Source organism: Stegodyphus dumicola, chromosome 4 (assembly GCF_044657685.1).
Source record: "Stegodyphus dumicola isolate Sdum_Otavi_A_Nest chromosome 4, ASM4465768v1".
Lineage (NCBI taxonomy): Eukaryota > Metazoa > Arthropoda > Arachnida > Araneae > Eresidae > Stegodyphus > Stegodyphus dumicola.
In genome coordinates this window covers 24,606,271-24,625,948 of record NC_140771.1, presented here as the reverse complement: position 1 = coordinate 24,625,948, position 19,678 = coordinate 24,606,271, and the positions used below count along the sequence as shown (strand labels likewise).

At 31.9% G+C, this 19,678-nt stretch overlaps 1 protein-coding gene across 1 annotated transcript in view; it reads right to left on the bottom strand.

Annotated features, from left to right (window-relative positions):
• The window catches only part of LOC118196068 (uncharacterized), a 207,908-nt gene that overhangs the window by 110,651 nt on the left and 77,579 nt on the right, over positions 1-19,678 (bottom strand). The window contains exons 13-15 of the mRNA XM_035367469.2: positions 18,064-18,218; positions 15,762-15,926; positions 13,251-13,433 (exon numbers count right to left, since the gene is read on the bottom strand). Coding sequence (XP_035223360.2) covers positions 13,251-13,433; positions 15,762-15,926; positions 18,064-18,218 — 503 coding nt within the window. The remainder of the gene's footprint in view (positions 1-13,250; positions 13,434-15,761; positions 15,927-18,063; positions 18,219-19,678) is intronic.

The following is a 19,678-nucleotide window of genomic DNA, read 5'->3' as shown; positions in this document are numbered from 1 at the left end:
TAAATCCTAAAATAAGCTGTAAAATAATTATTATGGATAATTTTTCGAATAATAATTATAAATGTTTCTTAAAATACCTGGGTAATTCCCAGAATTCAGCAATACTAACAATATTTCCTCCATTGTTTTGGGCCTAAAGCTCAAATAATGGAGACAGAGAAATAGTCCAAAGAAGTAAAATTTCTTTTTCCTATTTAATTTTGGGTTCAAAAATTATTCAAAGGCAACTTTTTGTATTTAAAAACATGTAACAAGTTATTTAAAAAGAAATTTTTGGTTGTATAAGGTGCCAAAGCTCTACTGTTAAAATTGAAATAAATGCACAGTTTTCAATTTGTACCAATCCTACCCGAGATTTTGCTTAGATTTTCAATCTTTAAAGACAGTTTTGCATTTTTTTTGCAAATTCAGTATTTCAGATCATTAAAAAATACATGCTTGAGCTTCCATAAAAATTAAAGATAAATTATAACTCATTATTACATTTCATTGCAAATAATTTAATTATACATTTAAAATACCTACAATTTTAAATAAATTTCTGAATACAATATAATCTATTTTATTAACATGAGCATAAAATAATATAAGGAAAAAAATTATAAATTATTAAAGACAATAAATACACTCACGTTTGTGAAAATTGCAACACCAAGAAGGAATCGTCATAATTGAATGCAATTTAATACACAGTTGAGTGGTAGTGGTACAAATAAATGATTAAATGTTCAAAGCAAACAAACAAGAACAAGAGATCAGAATCAGTATTTTGTGTGGCCACCACGCGCCGCAATAAGTGCTGATACACGACGTGGCATGGAGTCAAACAAAGTTTGAATGTCTGACTGAGGAAGAGCATTCCATATCGTTTGTACGCGTACCCAAAGTTCGTCTGCAGACGCAACAGGACGAGGATCACGAGCAAGACACCAACCAATGACATCCCACACATGTTCAATTGGCGACATATCCGGGGAACACGCAGGCCAAGGAAGAAGCTGTATCTGCTGCGCTGCAAAGAAGGATTTAACAATCCGAGCAGTATGAGGGCGGGCATTGTCCTGTTGAAATACAGCGCCTGGCAAGCTTTGAAGGAAGGGAACAGCTTCGGGCTGTAGAACTTCACGGATATACCGGTTGCTGTTCAGATTGCCCACAATTCGTAGCAATTGAGATCGTCTATGATATGCTATGGCGCCCCAGACCATAACTCCGGGTGTTCGTCCACTGTGGCGTTCGATAATGCACTCCGGAAGGTGGTGTTCACCGGCATAGCGTCTGACACGAATGCGGCCATCATGGTACCACAAATTAAAGCGGGATTCGTCAGAAAACACGACATGCTGCCAATCAGCAAGCCAGTCTCTATGCTGATTGGCCCATTGTAGCCGCAGGCGGCGATGGTCGTGCGTTAGGGGGGATCCTGTATAAAGGAGTCCGTTCGCGCAGTCCACACTGCAGCAGACGTCTACGAATTGATGAAGCACACAATGAAACACCTGTAGCTATTGACCACAGTGCTGCCAATTGTCTAGAGGAAGCTGTATGGTCCGTCCGCGCCATGCGGACCAGGTGTCTATCATCGCGAGCTGACGTCACATTTCGGGGTCCACTCCCGGATTTCCGAGTTGTCCGACACTCATCCGTCCACTGCTTCCAAACGCGCATCACTGTGCTGCTGTTACGCTGCACACGAGAGGCTACTGCACGATACGACAATCCAGCTTCACGAAGGCCGATGATTCTCCCTCGTTCAAACTCTGTAAGTTGTTCAAATCTCGCTCTCTTTCGTCGACGAGGCATAAGTACAGATTGAGTTAACGTTTACCACTAGCAGATAACCACCGATAACCATACACACCTCGCTACAGCCGTCTATTTATTTGGATCCATCAGCCGTTCAGAGGGCGCTGCTCAGCATACGCATGCACTACGGATTTGCAATTCTAATCATTTGCATATCATGCGCTACTTTGCATTTCCTGAAAATTTCAGCTCACTCGCGTAAGTCCTTCATGGTGTTGCAATTTTCACAAACGTGAGTGTATAATAGGCCCAAATATTAATTGTCATATTATTCACTAAATAATTTTCAATTTAAAATCTAACCAACAAAATTTACATTTTCTATGTAATATATGTTGCAAAAAAACAAAATACGTCAAAATTCCATTTCACATATTAATAAAGACCTCCCGTATACACCATACATTATTCAAAATTTTACAATAATATATTAAAAGAATGCTACAACAATGCTCAGTTTGTTTATTTAATAAATTATGAACAAAATAAGAACTGCATGCCTCTAAGGGAAGAGATGCTTTCATGGAGGACTTTCCATGGGAACCCGGCTCCTACTCATGCAATAAATGGGAAAAACTAAACAAAAACGCTCATGTAATGAAAGATGCTCATCTCAAAAAAAGCCCTTTCACTTAGTTTCAAGCCTACTTCTGAATGAACTGTCAATCTAGAAGAGTTTACTGAGGTAGTTAAGTCAAAAACTAGTCAAACTCATTGTTCATTGGTCTCTTACTCATTTGGCCACTAGCAGAACATAACGATTATTAAGTTGCATTCATACTAGCACAGTGTCACAAAAGTGCAGCAAAAAGATGCTTTCACCCAATGTCAGTTTACAGCAGAGCAGAAAATTTCACTTTAAAAGAAGTCATATGTGCACACTAGATGGCACCTCAGATCGGAAACTGAGAAAACAAACTTTGTTCTCTCCTTAATCTTCCCACACAGTATTTTTTTTTTTCCAAGATTATTTTGGTTTCTTAAAGTTATATTTTTTGTTAAAATGGATTCAATTTTCTCTATATAAAAAAGTATTTTACTTATTGCTTTATATAGAAGGAGATGCTGAAGTGTTGGGTTAGACCAGTATTTGACAGACTGCAGCAAGCAGATGTGAATAATATAATTCAAGAGATAGCTTGAATAACATTAAGAGTTTTTTTAATCACTTTCACATGATGCTTCATCAATCTAGTGAATTATTAGTCTTGACTGTACCATTATCTAAAACCAGAACAAAAGTTTTCAGAAAAATATCTCAGAAAAGGATCATTTGGAGTCTACAAAAAAGGTATATCAGAAGAAGTTTGGTGTATATACCTAACATGTTTTATTTATTAATTGTGTTTAAAGAATAATTGAAAACTCTTAATTGTTGAGATTCCAGAAGCTGAGTTTTTTTAAGAGGAAAGTCAGTGCTAATAAAATTTGTGCATGATATATAAAAGTATTCTTTTATGATAAAAAAGGGATAACTATCACTTCCCCCCTGAAGATGCACAGCATTAATTTAACACTGTTGCCACTGTTACACTGTTTAATAATGTTTAACTCCCTCAGGTAATGGACATTTTCAGACATCTCTAATCTTCAACTGCTGACACTTTTTCTGGATTCATACTTGCATCTGGCACAGATCGCATGTTCAAGGTTCATCACTCTAATTTACATTTGGAAGAACTTAATTTTAGATTGGCTTCCTTCAACTTTTAAAGCACCTTCCTAATATTTTATAAATGTTCTTCAAAACTTTCCGCATGATGATGTCATCTAGGTATATCAGACAGGCTCACAGCAAAGACTGCTCAGCACAGTCTCCTTGAGGCACTTGAATGTTACAGATGCATTGCATAATCCAAATGGCATCACCTTGAACTGCAAAAGTCCTTGTACGGTACTAAATGCAGTCTTTTCTCAGTCATTAGTATGTATCTTTACCTGCAGATATCCACTCTTTAAATCAAGCATTGAAAACCACTTGTTTCCAAAAAGTGTGTCCAGAATGTCATCAATTCTAAGAAGGTAGCTAGCTGTCTTTTTTTGTAAAATTGTTCAACTGGCAATAGTCAATGCAAAATCTAGTTGGACTATCTTTCTAAGTAGCATGATAGGAGAGACACAAGGACTTGCTGAAACTTGAAAATGACACTTTCTTTCATGTCCTTTAGAAGCTTCCCTACCTCTTCCTCTTTAGCTTTCAGTAGACATCTTGGATGTTGACTGAATGGTGAATGATCCCCCATATAAATTTTATGCTGTGCCAAACTGGTTCGGGCTATGTCAGAAGATATGCTGATGAAAACATCTTGAAATGGTAGTAAAAATTCTGTTATTGCTGGCACTGTAACAGCATTTTGAACTATTATTTGGTGGATGGATTTAACTTCTTTAATTCCAAACAGGGTTATATCCTCAGAGGCAGAATGCAGTTCGCTGGTTTTAAATTCCAAGGCAAAATTATATTTCCTTAGAAAGCCTGATCCAAGTGTCTGTAATATCAGTATCACTGTTGCTGTGTAACAGTAGGCGACACTTCCAAACATGACACTTACGTTTAATGTTCCATCAATGTTGATTTTATCACCAGGTACAGTCTGGAGGATAACTCAGGGTGGCGTCCAGATTATTTTACCTTCCAGATGTTGAGCCAGATCTTTTTGGATGATGGTAACAGTGGCTCTTGTACTGATGGTCTTATTGCAAGTAACTTCACTAATAAGTTCCATGATAAAAAGTTTATTACTGGCACCACTCATTGCATAAATCTGAAATGTTTTAAAATGGGGCTTCTCAGTATCTGGTAACCTCCATCCCACAAGATGACCACAAATTAGTTCCCTCCTTCTTGTGGTCTTAGTTTCCGCTCTGCAGTTCTTTCATATACAGTACAAAGTCCAAAACCCGGTCGTCCATTATCCAGAATGATCTCAAAGCCATAAACATTTTTTCTTTTGGTATGCTTTACGCATGTGCATTTGATTTTTCCTTCCATAATAAAACGTGTGGAGATTTTCGCTTAAAAATTCCGATTCTTAATTTCACTTAGGCACTAAATAAAATACCTCGTTATGGAAAAACAATCATGTAAGTATAAATTTGTGAGATTAAAAATTTGGCTTTGTAGCTGAGTGTCTGCTTGGCATACATCTCAAATGTTCCGTTCCGTTTACTGCTGTTCGCCGTGCTTACTGAAACATTCACTTATTTTATATCCCTGACGCCAACCTAACAAGTCATTATTTATTAATTTTGTTTTCATCACCGCATGTTTATCAATACATGACAGCTTTAGTAATAACTCATGCAGTAATGTCTAAACTGTTTTTTATATCAGTAATTGAATAACAAAAGTATGGCAACCTTTTATGTTAACATTACACTTGGCAATGATTATAGATTTTTAAATATTCTAAGAAATGTTGACAAGGAAAAATTCAACAAAAATTTCTTTTCATATGCTAAAAATAGATTTTGTTTATGAAACTCATAGGCCAAAAGATTACATTTAGTGCTATTAAGAATAACTGATATGTTATTCATCTCAAACCCAGAAGCGGCAGCAAAATATGTTGGCAGAATTTAGGGAAGACAAAATTTTTGGAATTTGGGAATGCACCAAGCGGGAAAATTAAGGGATGAGAAGTTTTTTATGATTTAGGGAAAGCACTAGGATGCAAGTTTAGGTGCGGTGAAAATTTAGAACTTAGGCAGGCGCATTGTAGCAGAATTTAGGACACGTAGAGACTGCACTATGCGGCATTTAGCGCCGGCCCTACATAAAGCATTAAGTATATGTGGGAGTTTATTTATTCAAGAAGCAGATTAGTTTTAAGCATGTACAAGAAATAAACGTCGGCATAGTATATAACTAAACAAATACAATTCAGGCTTAATTCAGTATGCAATAGGAGCAAGACAAAATTTAGAGAAACAACTTAGCTTTCATCGCCAATCTTCTGATACACTGCCAATAATGTATAACAGACGCTATTAAGCTAGGCTAAAATCATCTTTACTGATTCTAAAGCATTTCAGTTAATGTAGCGGACTGCACTGCTCCCTAATTTTTCAGTTTGATCCAGCTTATTATTTTTTGCAGACTGTTATTATTACGGTAGTTTTATAAAAACTAAGCTTGAACTTTCAATTATGTCAAAAAGAGTTCCCAATTCTGGAGCTGCCAAAGGATCTACAAAGCGAAACCATGTTTCGATGTCCATTAAACAAAAAGTAAAATTGCTGCAAAAATGGATAAAAGCATATCCATCTAAAAATTATGCGAGGAGTATAGCTTTGGAAAGTCAACTGTATATGACATAAGAAAAAAGAAAAAGGAACTTTTTTAATTTTTTGTGGAAGTAACTTAAACAACTTATATTAACAGTAATGTTTAATAAAATAAACAAATAAATATTAAGTTTTTTTGTTGAGGTGTGTGTGTGTAAATTATGATACCCTTTAGATCATAATTGTTCTTTATTTCACAAATTACGATTTCATATGTTTAATTGTATAATTTCTTCAAGCCATCTTAACAGATTTAAATTGATGATCTAATATCCGGAAAAATCCCAAATCCGGAATCACTGAAGTCCCAACGAGTCCGGATTTCGGACTTTGTACTTTGTTGTCACTCCTATTCTGCTTCAAGGCACTAACCTGCCCCGTTAAATCTTCTACATGGGTAGTCAGCTGATCGACTGGCTTCTGCACATGACCAACTCCGATTGGGTGGCGATCTCTATGAATTGCTTGATGGGTTGCCTTGAATTTCATGTGCCTTTTAGATCCATAATATCCACCATTCACAGAGCTTTCTCAGGATCCTAGATGCCATCGTCAAACAGGGATAGGATTTCTCTTGTGTCTATTGGGCAGTCTGAAAAGGTGAGATAAGGCAGAGTTTTAATTCTGTGGTGAGCTCCTAAAGCATTTACGTGGGCCTATGTCTGCGACATTTTAACTGAAGGCTACGGAAGTCTTTTATATACTTCCTGCCAAAGCACATCTCCAACAAGCCGGATAAAGGCTTGAAGTCTAGCTTCTGATTTTGGGGCCGATTTTGAAGGATATCTACTGTGTCTGTTCTCAGAGAAGTGGTGAGATGGCTGGCCTTAGTTTCCGAATCCCGTCCATTTGCTTTTGCCACTACAGAGAACTGAATATGATACACTTGCCAAAAGTTTTTTCATCATACTTGGAAAGCTTTACAGAAAGTCAAAAAGATATAAGGAGGAATTTAAATTGAACAGAATTGCTTCCAACTCTTACTATGGATTTCTTTGCACTGTCAACTTTCTTGGGCAGAAACTCTGTCAAACAATTTGCTGCTCAAACAGCAGAAACTCTTTCTTCAGTTCCTGCAACTTTATTTTCAACCCTGTTTATTCCTCAGAGAGCACACACAGTGATCTCTCAATACTCTAAGCTAAACTAAACCTGTTCCTGATTCCATTTTAAGACAAAATTATTGTGATCGTCGCAGCACGCAATGAACTGGAAGTTGATCTGTCAGCACTATCGTTATCTTCAGGGCAGATGTTTTTATTTTATTCGGCTTATAATTCCTTACTAAATGTAGTATTTAATCTGGATGTACTCCATCTTTGATATGATTTAAATCAAATTCCTCGTCATTATAAATATCACGAATACAAATCAAATAGTTTTCTGGTTGCAATTTTCTAATTTCGGCTATGCATAAGGTATGCTTTACGCATGCGCGCGTTGAAAGAAATGTTTAATAAAGTAAACAAATAAATATTAAGCAGCTTCTTTTTGTAAATTTTGATACCCTTTAGATCATAATTGCTCATTATTTTATAAATTACAGTTTCATATTTTTAATTTTATAATTTCTGCATGCCATCTTACCAGATTTAAACTGATGATCTATAATCCGGAAAAAACGATAATCCGGAATCGCCGAAGTCCCGACGAGTCCGGATTAAAGACTTTTGACTGTACTAAGAATATTAAACAAAAGACAAATTAAAAGGCCTCTCTTGCATAAGCTCACACAGTGATCTCTCAATACTCTAAGCTAAACTTAACCTGTTCCTGATTCCATTTTATGACAAAATTATTGTGATTGATTTGAGTGATGAGTTATGGCTCTTTTAGGTTGTACCTTAGGGATGCAGGAAGAAAGCATTTCTAAATTATGATCTGTCCTGGTAAGGTATTGAAGGTTAGATGAGAGGAGTGACCATTGTCATTTGAGCAAAGCCAGATATCTGGTTCGTAAAACTAAACTAATGCTTTTATCAATCTTATACAGTTTTCCCCTATCCACTGAGAATTTCAAATATATTCAGTTTCCAAAAATTGCTGGAGAACATACACATTTACAGTTACACAGGCATAAGATCAAAATGTTGCTAAAGCAACAAAAATTAGTCACTAAAACCATCGGCAGCTTGGTACCATCTTGCTAATTTGGCTACATAGCCATTTATCTCAGTGTTAATGGACTTACTCCTGTAATCCCGTTTTGTTTTCCTGATGGTTCACACTCCTGAGACCTTTCATGTTACTTAACACAAGAGATACTACAATTTACATATAATTTCACTAAAATCATTTACATATATACAAAATTTACAACAATACATTAATGAGCAGTCAATGTTTAGTTTTATTTTATAAAGTCACTTTTATCTAAAACTCATTGAAGTAATTACATATCATATATTTCTTTTCTGTTTTGAAAATTGAATTCCACAAAATTCTGCCAATGCTTATGCTAGTGTTCTTTAAGCTAATGAAGAATTATCACTAAGATTAAACCTCTGTTTGATTCTAATAACATTTGAGTGAAAAACGGTCATGTATTTTGAGAAAAATAAAGACGGAGCCTCTAAAATGACCAAAATTATTCCACAAAATCAGCATCAATCTAAGGTTGAAATTTGTCTTAATTTGATTATCACAAATTGGCAAGCTTCCTTTGTACACAAATGATAGATTTCCTAAATTTTTTAAGCAGATGGCTTACTAGTCATCAAACTAAAACTAAAAACTCACTGAAATTTTTTTAATTCAGTACAAAAGCAACCATAAATTGGTGTACATTTTAAACAAAATTCAAAATCTATAATTTTCTCACAATAATTTTTTCTTTAAACTGTTGTGCAAAAATTATTCACCATATCTCATTTATGATTTATTACTATAATAAATACGCACATAACAATTTTAAATAAACATGAGAATTTTCTTTTAAATAATTTATTTAATTACTGTACTAATTTACACATTAAATATAAACTGATATTTAGTTAATAAGATTATTCCAGTTTATATTACATTTTCCTCAATAAAAATTTTTGAATGAAGGTTCACTTAAAAACTGTGGCAAAAAATTGATGTTTGAAATGAGATATCTGAAAGTGATGCAGTAAGTTGAAGAAGAAAGAGCTGAGAAAGTTGAAGTTGAGCCAAACTCATGTGGTCTATAGTCATCTGCAAAACAAGCTTCTGAACTCATTTCTGATTAGCTACTGCTTTTCCATAGACTCCAACTACTACAGATTCTCCGCAGTTTCTACAGAAATTCATGAAAAACTATGAGCTACAAAAAGTATGGAAAAAACTACGGATTTTACAGAAACAGAGTAGGAGAACCAGTACACAAAACAGAACTACCAAATTCATCCGATGATTAGCTGAATACTCGTATCACCATATATCACCATATATCACATGATGAGTGTGTTGCTAATCGTAGATCAGTAACTCCAACCACTAATGACTTGTCAATAGTCCCCCCGCAACATCTGTCCACTTTGTCTGTCTCCCAGATTCGTTGTTGTGCGTGTTTAGCCTGCCTTTGGCTCCATTGTTGGGATTACGGTGAAAGCTTAGCATGTGTCTTGTGAACTGTGATTCAGGAGGAAGTTTTTTTTTTTTTTTAAATAATGCTACCTCGAATGAAGAAGCCAAAATTATCAAAGCAGAAATTTAAAGATTCATATTCTTCAGAATTTTCATGCATTAAAGCATCAAAAATTTCTGTGAATCACGCACACTGCAGTGTATGCAACAGAGACTTTTCAGTTGCACATGGTGGAAAAGATGACTGTAAACAGCATGTTTTTTCCTCAAAAGCATATAGAACTTGGCACTGCAAAATCTAAAGAAACAATGAATTTCTTAATAAAAGATGACGAAACAGGTCCTATAGAAGCTGAAGGCTATTTTGTTCGGTTTTTAATTGAACACAATCTACCGCTTTCTGTTTCGGATCATTCCAAAGAGCTTTTCAAAGCAATGTTTCCAGATTCTGCCATAGCATTAAAAAAAAAAAAAAAAAAAAAAAAAAAAAAAAATTACCTGCTGTCATACCAAAACTGCTGCTATTGTGAAAACGCTTGCAGAAAGTACTGTTGCCGATATTATAAAGTCAGTATGCAATACATCATTTTCTCCAAGTACTGATGGAAGTAGAGAAATTACATATTACAGTAAAAGAAAAGGGAGTCATAATTACGTCACTGACTTATAGTTTAGAGTGTACGAATAATACTGGAGAAGGTATTTTTAATTGTATAAATGAAAACTTTAAAAGCAAATGTTTAGAATCGAAAAATTGCTTATCATTTTCTTCAGATAATGCTAGTACAATCAAATACCGAAAATTCGCCGACCTGAAATCCGCCAACTCCTGAAATCCAGGTTGCCTCTTGGAATATAAACATTCAATTTATAGGTTCTGGAAACCGCAACACTGAGTATGAAATATCGAAGAAAAAAGTACTTACCGAATAATGACGTCATAATTACCGAATAATAATGAGTCAAAATGGAAATACCAAATTATTGATATAAAAAGTTTTAAAAAAATAAGATAAGTTTTTTTCCCTCAAATCTGCATCGAGGTAAAAAAGTAGACGATTCACTCAACTCTTTGTTCAAGTTCATGATTCACTTTGTTGTATTTTCTGAGCTTTGTTATTTCATTTCACGAGACTGTTTAGTGCTGCCTTTTTTTTTATCTGGATATTTTGTGGATAAATTAAGAATATTTTTAATTTCAGCCCCTTTTTAATACAATGACAGATAAGAAACACATTCGTGATTTTACTGCTTGCAACGTTGAAAAATGTAAGCACATTGCGTTGACGGTAACGCAAAAAGAGCAAATTCTGCAAAAGATGGAAGCAGGTGCTACTCCTCAATTTATAGCAGAATGATATTTAATTGTGACATGATGATATACGGAAATTTATATTATGATATACAGAAAAATAAAGAAAAGCTGTTGAAATTTTACAGCAACAGTGATTCTAACACCGGAATCCGAAACCGGAAATCTTTGCATGAGGCGAAATCGGCAAACCTCGATGCTGTGTACATAGAATAAAATGAATAATATAATGAATTTATAAATGTAATAATAATTTTATGCATATAATAAATTATTGCAATAATGTATATAATAATTTAATTAAATGTATCTAATATGCCTTATTCATTTTGCATTTTTAATCCGAATATTATGCTTTATCTTTTCTGTCCTGAAATCTGCAAAATCCTAAAATCCGCACGACCTCTGGTCCCAAGCTTAGCGGATTTCTGGAATTCTACTGTAATATGATTGGAAAGTTTAAAGGTTATCAAAATGCATCAACCAAGTATAATCATCCGAGGTTGTCCATGCCACCTCTTGCATATAGCTGCAAACAAGGCTACTGAAAAATTAATTAGCTCAGAAATCGAAATGTTGTTAATAGATATATATTTTTATTTGGAGAAAAGTTTGAAATGGAAGCATAGCTTCAAAGTTGCTCAACAAATTTTGGAACAGAATGCAAAATCTCATAAAATTTTGAAATATTGCAGTATGAGATGGTTGTCTCTTTTAGAATCTATAACAAGAATTTTGGAACAGTGGGATACTGTGATAAATTTTTTTGGAGATCAACCAGATAACAGTGAGAATGAAGGAAAGAGATTGCAAAACATTAAAAAAATGTTATAATCACCTACCACCAAATTGTACTTGTTATTTTTGAAAAATACTTTGTTCATAACAGTAAATATTAATTTGCAACAACAAGCTCTTTATATACATAAATTTAGAAGAGAACTTGTTGAACTTTTAATGAATTTATTTGTTAGATTTGTAAAACCATCAGTAATTTCTACAGAAAATGAAGATTTTACTCTAACATCTCTTCCATTTCAGAAGTATAGTAAACAAAAAGAAAATGAAAATTTAGCGATTGGTGCGGAAACAAGACTAAAATTAAAAAAATGGCAAGTTGAATGAAAGTGAAGTGAAATCATTTTTCAATTCTGTGAGAGCTTTTTTTTTGCAACTGCATGTTCGTGTATAATAGATAAATTTCCACTAAGTGATTCATTTCTAAACATGCTGAAGTTGCTGACATCAACTTGAGGACTGAAGTTTCATTTTCATCTGTTCTTTACTTGATGAATACTTTTCCATCCATTATTGATGAAAAATATTTCAATCAAGTGGAAATTGAATTTTCCATGTATCAAGTAGATGATTTTAAAGAAATTGTAGATTTGCGTACTGATATAGCATGGGGAGAAATTGCCAAATTAAAAAATATGAATACGTCTATTAAATACAAAGTATTGCCTACTGTAATGCTTGCTGTCTTAATAATACCTCATTCAAATGCAGCTTGCGAAAGAATTTTTTCTATTGTTAAAAAAAATCAGATGGAATTTTGACCAAATTTAGGTCCTAAAACTCTTGAAGCAGTTTTGATTGAAAAAATAAGCATGCAGGCAAATGAAGAACTGTGTTATAAAAAAACATTCTCAAAATCAGAACTTAGGCTTGCTAAGCATGCTACATATAAATCTTTGCATTCGTAAATTATAAGTATTTTTTTAATACTTATATGTATTACTCTTGGTTATTTAAATTATATTTCCCTGCAGAAATCAAATCCAAAGTAAAGATATATGATTTATGGATTCTAATTTTTTCTATGATTAGTAGTGATCTAAAATTTTCATATAATAGTAGATTTAATGCTATACATGCTTGAGGAGTTAAATGAAAATTTCTAATTAAATATGCATATAATTTACAAGGCATATTTTTAATTATTCAGTTTTATAGGCATATGGATTTTAAATGTAACAAAATTGATTACAGTTAATGATTAACTAAAAATTAATGAATGGTAAATTACAACATGCTTTACACGCGCATTTTCAAAGTTGTAAAAATGTTGTTCGCGCGTTGACTACTGACAAGTTCTGCTGCAGGTTGGAGTCTAAGCTTTTCACTTTGACACACGACGATGTTAGCATATGACACTTGACACATCTCAGTCTAAATTAGCCTTTAGACAGTTCAGTCTTTTTTATGTAGAATAATGTATTAAAACATATGACAATAAATTACAGTTTCATTCATTTAAGCACGTACAGATTGCCAAGTAGGATTTCATACTAACTTTCTGCCGTTACAAGTTCCATATGCACAGCATCTCGCCCTTGACTTTCTTCTTGTAGTTCTTGGGATAGCTCTTCATTTCTTTTCAACAGCAATTTTAAATCCTGATTCTGTTGATTTTCTATGGCACGAGTTAAAAGATTTAACACATGATCAACTGCTAAACGAAGTCTTCTACTTGCACCTAATAAACAAATTTTAATTTTCAAAAACATTAAATAATACACAACATAATAAAAACACACATTATTCTACAAAAACACAGTTAAAAATATTTCTAAATAAAAGACATTTTTAAAAATGTTCAATTTTTCACTTTAAAAGTATTTCCCAACAGTTAAAAGATTACTTTTTGCAAACAGAAACATTCATTTACATTCGTCTTTAATGGCCTGCAATTTATACAGCTATACATTTCTACAGTTAGCTTATATAGAAAATAATAATATTTTCTTTAAATTCTTAATTTATGTTATACTTCAATATCATACATTCTTATTTCTGAACATTTTTTTTCAACCAATGAGCACTTCTTAAATTTAAGCAATTTTACATCAATTAACAATCATAGCAATTTGAACTTTGCCAAAAGGATTTTAGTTTAAAATAAATAAAACAAATAAATGAATAATGCTTCATACATTCAAAAATATGCATTGCTTTCTTCAAAAGCAAAACAAAAACAATTAATTACAGTCATGTCCTTTTGCAAGAAATTCAATTTAACCCTCTGAGCGTTATGACAGGCTACATACGGTCATCAGAAGTTTTGCTACTTGGCGTATATTAGCTTATAATTTAAGATATTTTGCTTTCTTACTTTCTTTAATAATGGAAATATTATCTTAATGAATGTAAGTTTCTGAAAATACAGGCTAAAATAAGTAATTATAGAAACTCAATTAATAAATGCTGTTTAAATACTTGTCTTAATAACGGATCTAAAATATTGCGCCACTCAGAGGGTTAAGGAAATATATAGTTCAAATAAAACATAAATGGAGCAGAAACTTGAGTGCAGTATAAATTTCCATGGTTAGTTTCCTGAATTTTAAGAGTTTAAATAATTTTTTTGCTACTTTTGGTCAGATGTTCTGCAAAAATACATTGCAGAATAATCCTGTTCCAAAATCCAAACTTGAAGACGCAATTCAAAATTACACTTTTTTTTTTTTCTTTTAGACTTCGAAATATGAGGCAAATTTGAATCTGAAAGTTACATTAAGTGTCCTTCCATCACCTGTCAATACTGAAAAAAAATTTCTGTAAAAAATTATCCCCCCCGTCCTTTTTTTTAAATGTTACTTAAAGAAGAAAATTTGTACACATGCAAAATATGATGAATAAAGTATTGTCTAATTAAATGAAAATCTGTACCTGAAATAACATTGTTAAACACTTTTAAATTAAAAAATGTACAATTTTTATTTAGTTGATAATTACCGAGTTATTATTCTGTTTTCTGATATATGTGCTCCCCCACCCACGCCACACACAAAAAACAAACAAACAAAAAAAGAAAGAAAAAAGAATTGACATAAATTACTAAGCATGAAATTTTTCATAAAATTGTTAACATGAATCCTAAGCTCTAAATTTTCATGAATTTTTCACCATTTACTTCATAATTGCTCAGTGAATTCTACCTTCCTCCTCCCCTTCACAATAAAATTATTACTTAACACCAAAAGAATAAGACATAAATAAATAATAAAAAAACATAAATTGATTAATTAAAGCAATAATTTTTTCCTTTCTTCCCCCTCCACAAAAACAGCTTAATAAGACACGCAAGTAAACTATCCTAATTAATTATACTTTTCATATATCATTAAATATCATGTTAGTCAGCTTCTGGTGAAGTTTTGGATAGGTATCCTGGCAATGAATGCATTAAAATTATTTGTTCAAAAAATCATTTGCTTAGTATTTCATACACAGTTAAAAAAAACTTATTATTGTTATATTGTGTACAAAATATTAGTTTCACTGAAGACAATATCTGTAGACCACAAAAAACCAATTTATCAGTAACATTTTGAAATATTATTTGCAAACAATAGTTTAGTCCCAACACCCCTTAGGCAGGAGGAATGGGAGAGAAAAGCTTGGCTATATCATAATGTTACAAATTCATAAAATAAATAACTGCAGACATTTATTAACATAATATTTAGCTACATGAAATAAAGCTGCATAATAAAATTTCCCTACATTATAAATCTTAATTTAAAGCAATGATTAGCTGAGAAAGTATAATTATATTATTGCACAATGAAGGTATTTTTACAAAGGCTATTTATATTGAAATTAAATCTACCAGCAGTTGAGAAGACAGAAGATTGGCAAAGTTATTTCACAGCATAAAATGCAATAGGCAAAATATCAGTGCTCAGAAGCCATTTTCTTTCCTAACACACTATATTAAAAATACAATAAAAATTATTAAAAGCTTTACAATCAATATTATTCTCAGTTCAGAAGAGAATTACAACCTAATAATAAAAATTACCTAATACTACATCTTCTCCTTCCATTTCTGTATCATATGTACCAACGACAGAAAACAAATCCCAGGCTCTAGGTGTGAGATCTGGACCATCTTCAGTCAGTTCAAGATTTGGGCATTCACCAAGACTAAGAGATGTAAAATCTTCTCTAGAACCAACACTTTGACCTGCAATATAAAACAAGAATATTGCATTAAGGAATTTCATCATACTAATTCATACCTCTTCAATACTTCCCACATGCTCAAATAAATAATTCTTAATTCTTAACTAATTGAAAGAAAGCATGCAGAGAGTATATGCTCAAACGGATGGACTTCTTGCAGTATTCCTTCAGATAAAATAGTTCACAATCATGTATGTTATATACATGAAAATTTTTGGATACATTTTCAAAGATAGTCCATTCCACCAATAATGAACCTAAACAAAACTAGCAATGATAACTTAATTTTATTTAACCATTAATTACTGTTCAAGCTTTGACTGGAAAATTCAGTTCAATTGGATTATTTAGATAATGATAAAATAAGGAGGGCTATCTGCCTAAGGGAAGGTATGCCTCTGTGAAAGATTTTTTAAGGAAAACTGGCTCACATTTGTGTTACATATGGGGAAAATAATGCAGCTGGCTGTTCCCTATATTTGAATTCAGATTGAATTATCTGTGTTCAGTAGGCTTGCCTCTTGGCCACTGATGGGCCTGAAAGATGCATCTGAAATATTTTAAAAAGTACATGTTGCAAAGCAAACATCTTAGAAAACTATTTTTCAACAAAATTATTTGTTAGATGGTACTTTATTAAATGCTATCAAGAACTCAGGTTAGAGCTAAATTTGGGTTGTGATTTGGTTATCAGGAACTTAGCAGCAAGTAATAAATGCATAAGAGGTTGTAGGTTGGTAACCTGAAATGTAACAATTGGTCTAAAGGTTATTTTAAGCAGCCTACTTTTTCAAAATATAAATTTCTGGTATATCCTACCTTACTACTTTTATTAAAATAGCTTCAATATTCCACAGTATATTTTTAAGGAAATATTAATTGCATTATTTAGGCATTACATTATTGGGCAATATTTGCAATTCCATAAAAAATGAATATAATATTCTTGTATTCTTGTGGTACAATTTTAAGCATATCACAGCACTACACTGAAGACCTATGCTTGATTCTCAGTCAGAATGTAATGAATTTTCTTAGATTCTTCACTCACAAAGTCTGAATGCCTCTACAAGCTGCAATTTTGTTACTTTGGAAACCCCACAAAATTATAGAAAATTGATGATAAGATAGAACAAAATTAATGTTAACAGACAAAGACTAGGCACAAGATTAAAATATGGTGACAAAAACTAACAGCCAAGTCACAAAAAGAAAGAAGACTTGTAAGCAAGTTATTTCTATCTTGGTACCATTAATGTTTTCTGATATCATTTAATACATAAATACCACATACTCTTTCTTATTCCTCCCACAAAATAAATAAATGTGAAGGAAAATAGTATTTAATATATGTTATGTCATAAACTGATAAAAATTCAGCATTGTATTTTAACTAATTTTGTTTGAAGAATAATATTTATACTATAGAATATTATACTTGCATAGTAACACAAACAATAAGAAACTTCATACAAAGTTAAAGCCAATGAAAAGTCATTTTGCAACAAATTATTTTCAGGTATAATTTTATTAATGCTTTCCTAATTACATGCATTTAATCTATTTTATTAAATAGATGTACTTATACATTTTATCCATTTTAACAGATCAAGCACTTGTTTGTTTATAAGTTGTGAGCCATATTTTAAATTTCATACTTAGATAATACTTCAGATTCAGAGAAAAAGAATAGATCAGATTTGAAATTGGGAAAGGAAAATATAATAGATAAAAGAAAAACACACTAACATCAAATTAAAACTTTTCAAAATTCATCATTACATTAATGATCACTTTATATACTTTCCAGAAAATTTGACAACAGACAAAATGAATCAACAGAGTTTGAGATATAATTCTGCATTTTGAAAGCCACTTTGTCTTCAATAATTACAAATCTAAGAACTGGCTGAGATGTGCCTAATTTTATTGCAGGTACTTCAATGCAAATAACAATACAGTTTAAATGCAGGGTAATTTAAAAGTTCAAAATGTTCAAAATGTAAAATGTACACTGTTTCAGTATAAATTTTATGGAGTTGGAGGAGGGTAAAAAAATCAAATGGAATATCCTCAACCATTTTTATAATTTATTACTAGTGTATATACAAAACATCCATATTTGGGGAAGGATTTACCTGTTTCATCATCATGCTGTTGCAGATTCCCAGCACGAGAAGGTATAAGACCATGTTCTAGAAGATGAGTGTTGATATCATTTTCAATATCTAGAAATGTTTTGACTAGGTCTGATAGCACATGAAGTAAGCGAGAATTGGTCTGAGCAGCATGCCTGTGGAAAAAAATTACTTTTTTTAAAAACTTGAACTTACAAAACTTTTAAGTGACATTTACAAATCCCAAGAAATTAAGTTGAATTTTTTTTTTAACTATAACTAGAGAAAAGTTTCATCATAAGCACTGTTTAAAAGCAACACAAATTGTACAGATTTATAGACACAAAGTGACATCATTGAAATGATTAAAAAGACAGTTACTAAGCCAGTAAAATAAAATATTTTTTAAGCTTCAAACAAGAATGTATTCAAGTAAAATATTTAAAAAGTCATTTATTGCTTTAGTATATTTTCCCCTTTCTTCTTAATACAAATAACATGTGTCACAGAATAAAATGCACAATACAATATTGTTACTTAGGTAATTTTCCATTCATTTGCTATGAAATCACAAGCAGAAATTAGCAAATGTTAAAATAATAATGAACAGGAATAAGGGGGGGGAAGGTTCAGAATTTAATTTTTATATTATTTTATTTATTAATTATTTTTATTGCAAAATTACATATATTACATCTGAGCAATATTCTGAGCTCAAATGCATTCAAAATACAAAATAACTCACATAATTGATGAAACTTTAGTACTGATTTCAAATAAAAAGAGCTCAGCATATTTCAAAATATCATAAACCTAAAAAGAGATCTTATCATAATCTCCTAAAATGAACTGAGTCTTCCAATATGAAATTAATGTCAGATAAAAGCTAAATTTCCCAACTATTTATTTATTAAACTGAAGTTAACATGTGTGGCTTGCACCAATTTTCATTTAATACTTTTCTCAACATACAATTAGTATAATTTCCCCAATTTAAGATTTTAATTCATCAGAGATTTCACAATATGAATTCTATCAATTACACATAAATAAAAACATTTTAAAATTTAAATGCACATGTAAGAAATTTATATAGAAAAACTGAAATCACAGATTACAGATGCAAAAAACCCCCTTTCATCTTAAGGGAAATTTTTAGTGCATCAATTCAAAGTGAAAGTGTTCAGTATATTGAAATTAATTTTAAGTAAATCATACATCAAAAGCGCAAACCTGAACTTCTGACATGCTATACTATATAAAAAAACAAAATATTTATTTCAAATATGGAAATTTATTTGAAATATGAAAATAAATATTTGATATTTATTGTACTTATGCACAACACAAACATATATCATTTTTCCAGAGCAGCAGCAACAATTTCTAAAGACAACCTTATGCAGGCTGTATATTCAAAATTACTAATAACAATTCCTTTTTGGTCGTGAAAGATTAACAAATGAAACTGATACAATTATTCTCATTCATATTTCACTATTTATCTGTTTAACTTTAATTTTTTATTTTATACCTTTTATCACTTATACTTATTTGTCGAAAATCCTGCTAGAATTTTAATTAACTTAAAACAGAATAATTCCTACCGCCTGAAAAAAGCAGATTTTTTTGTCAA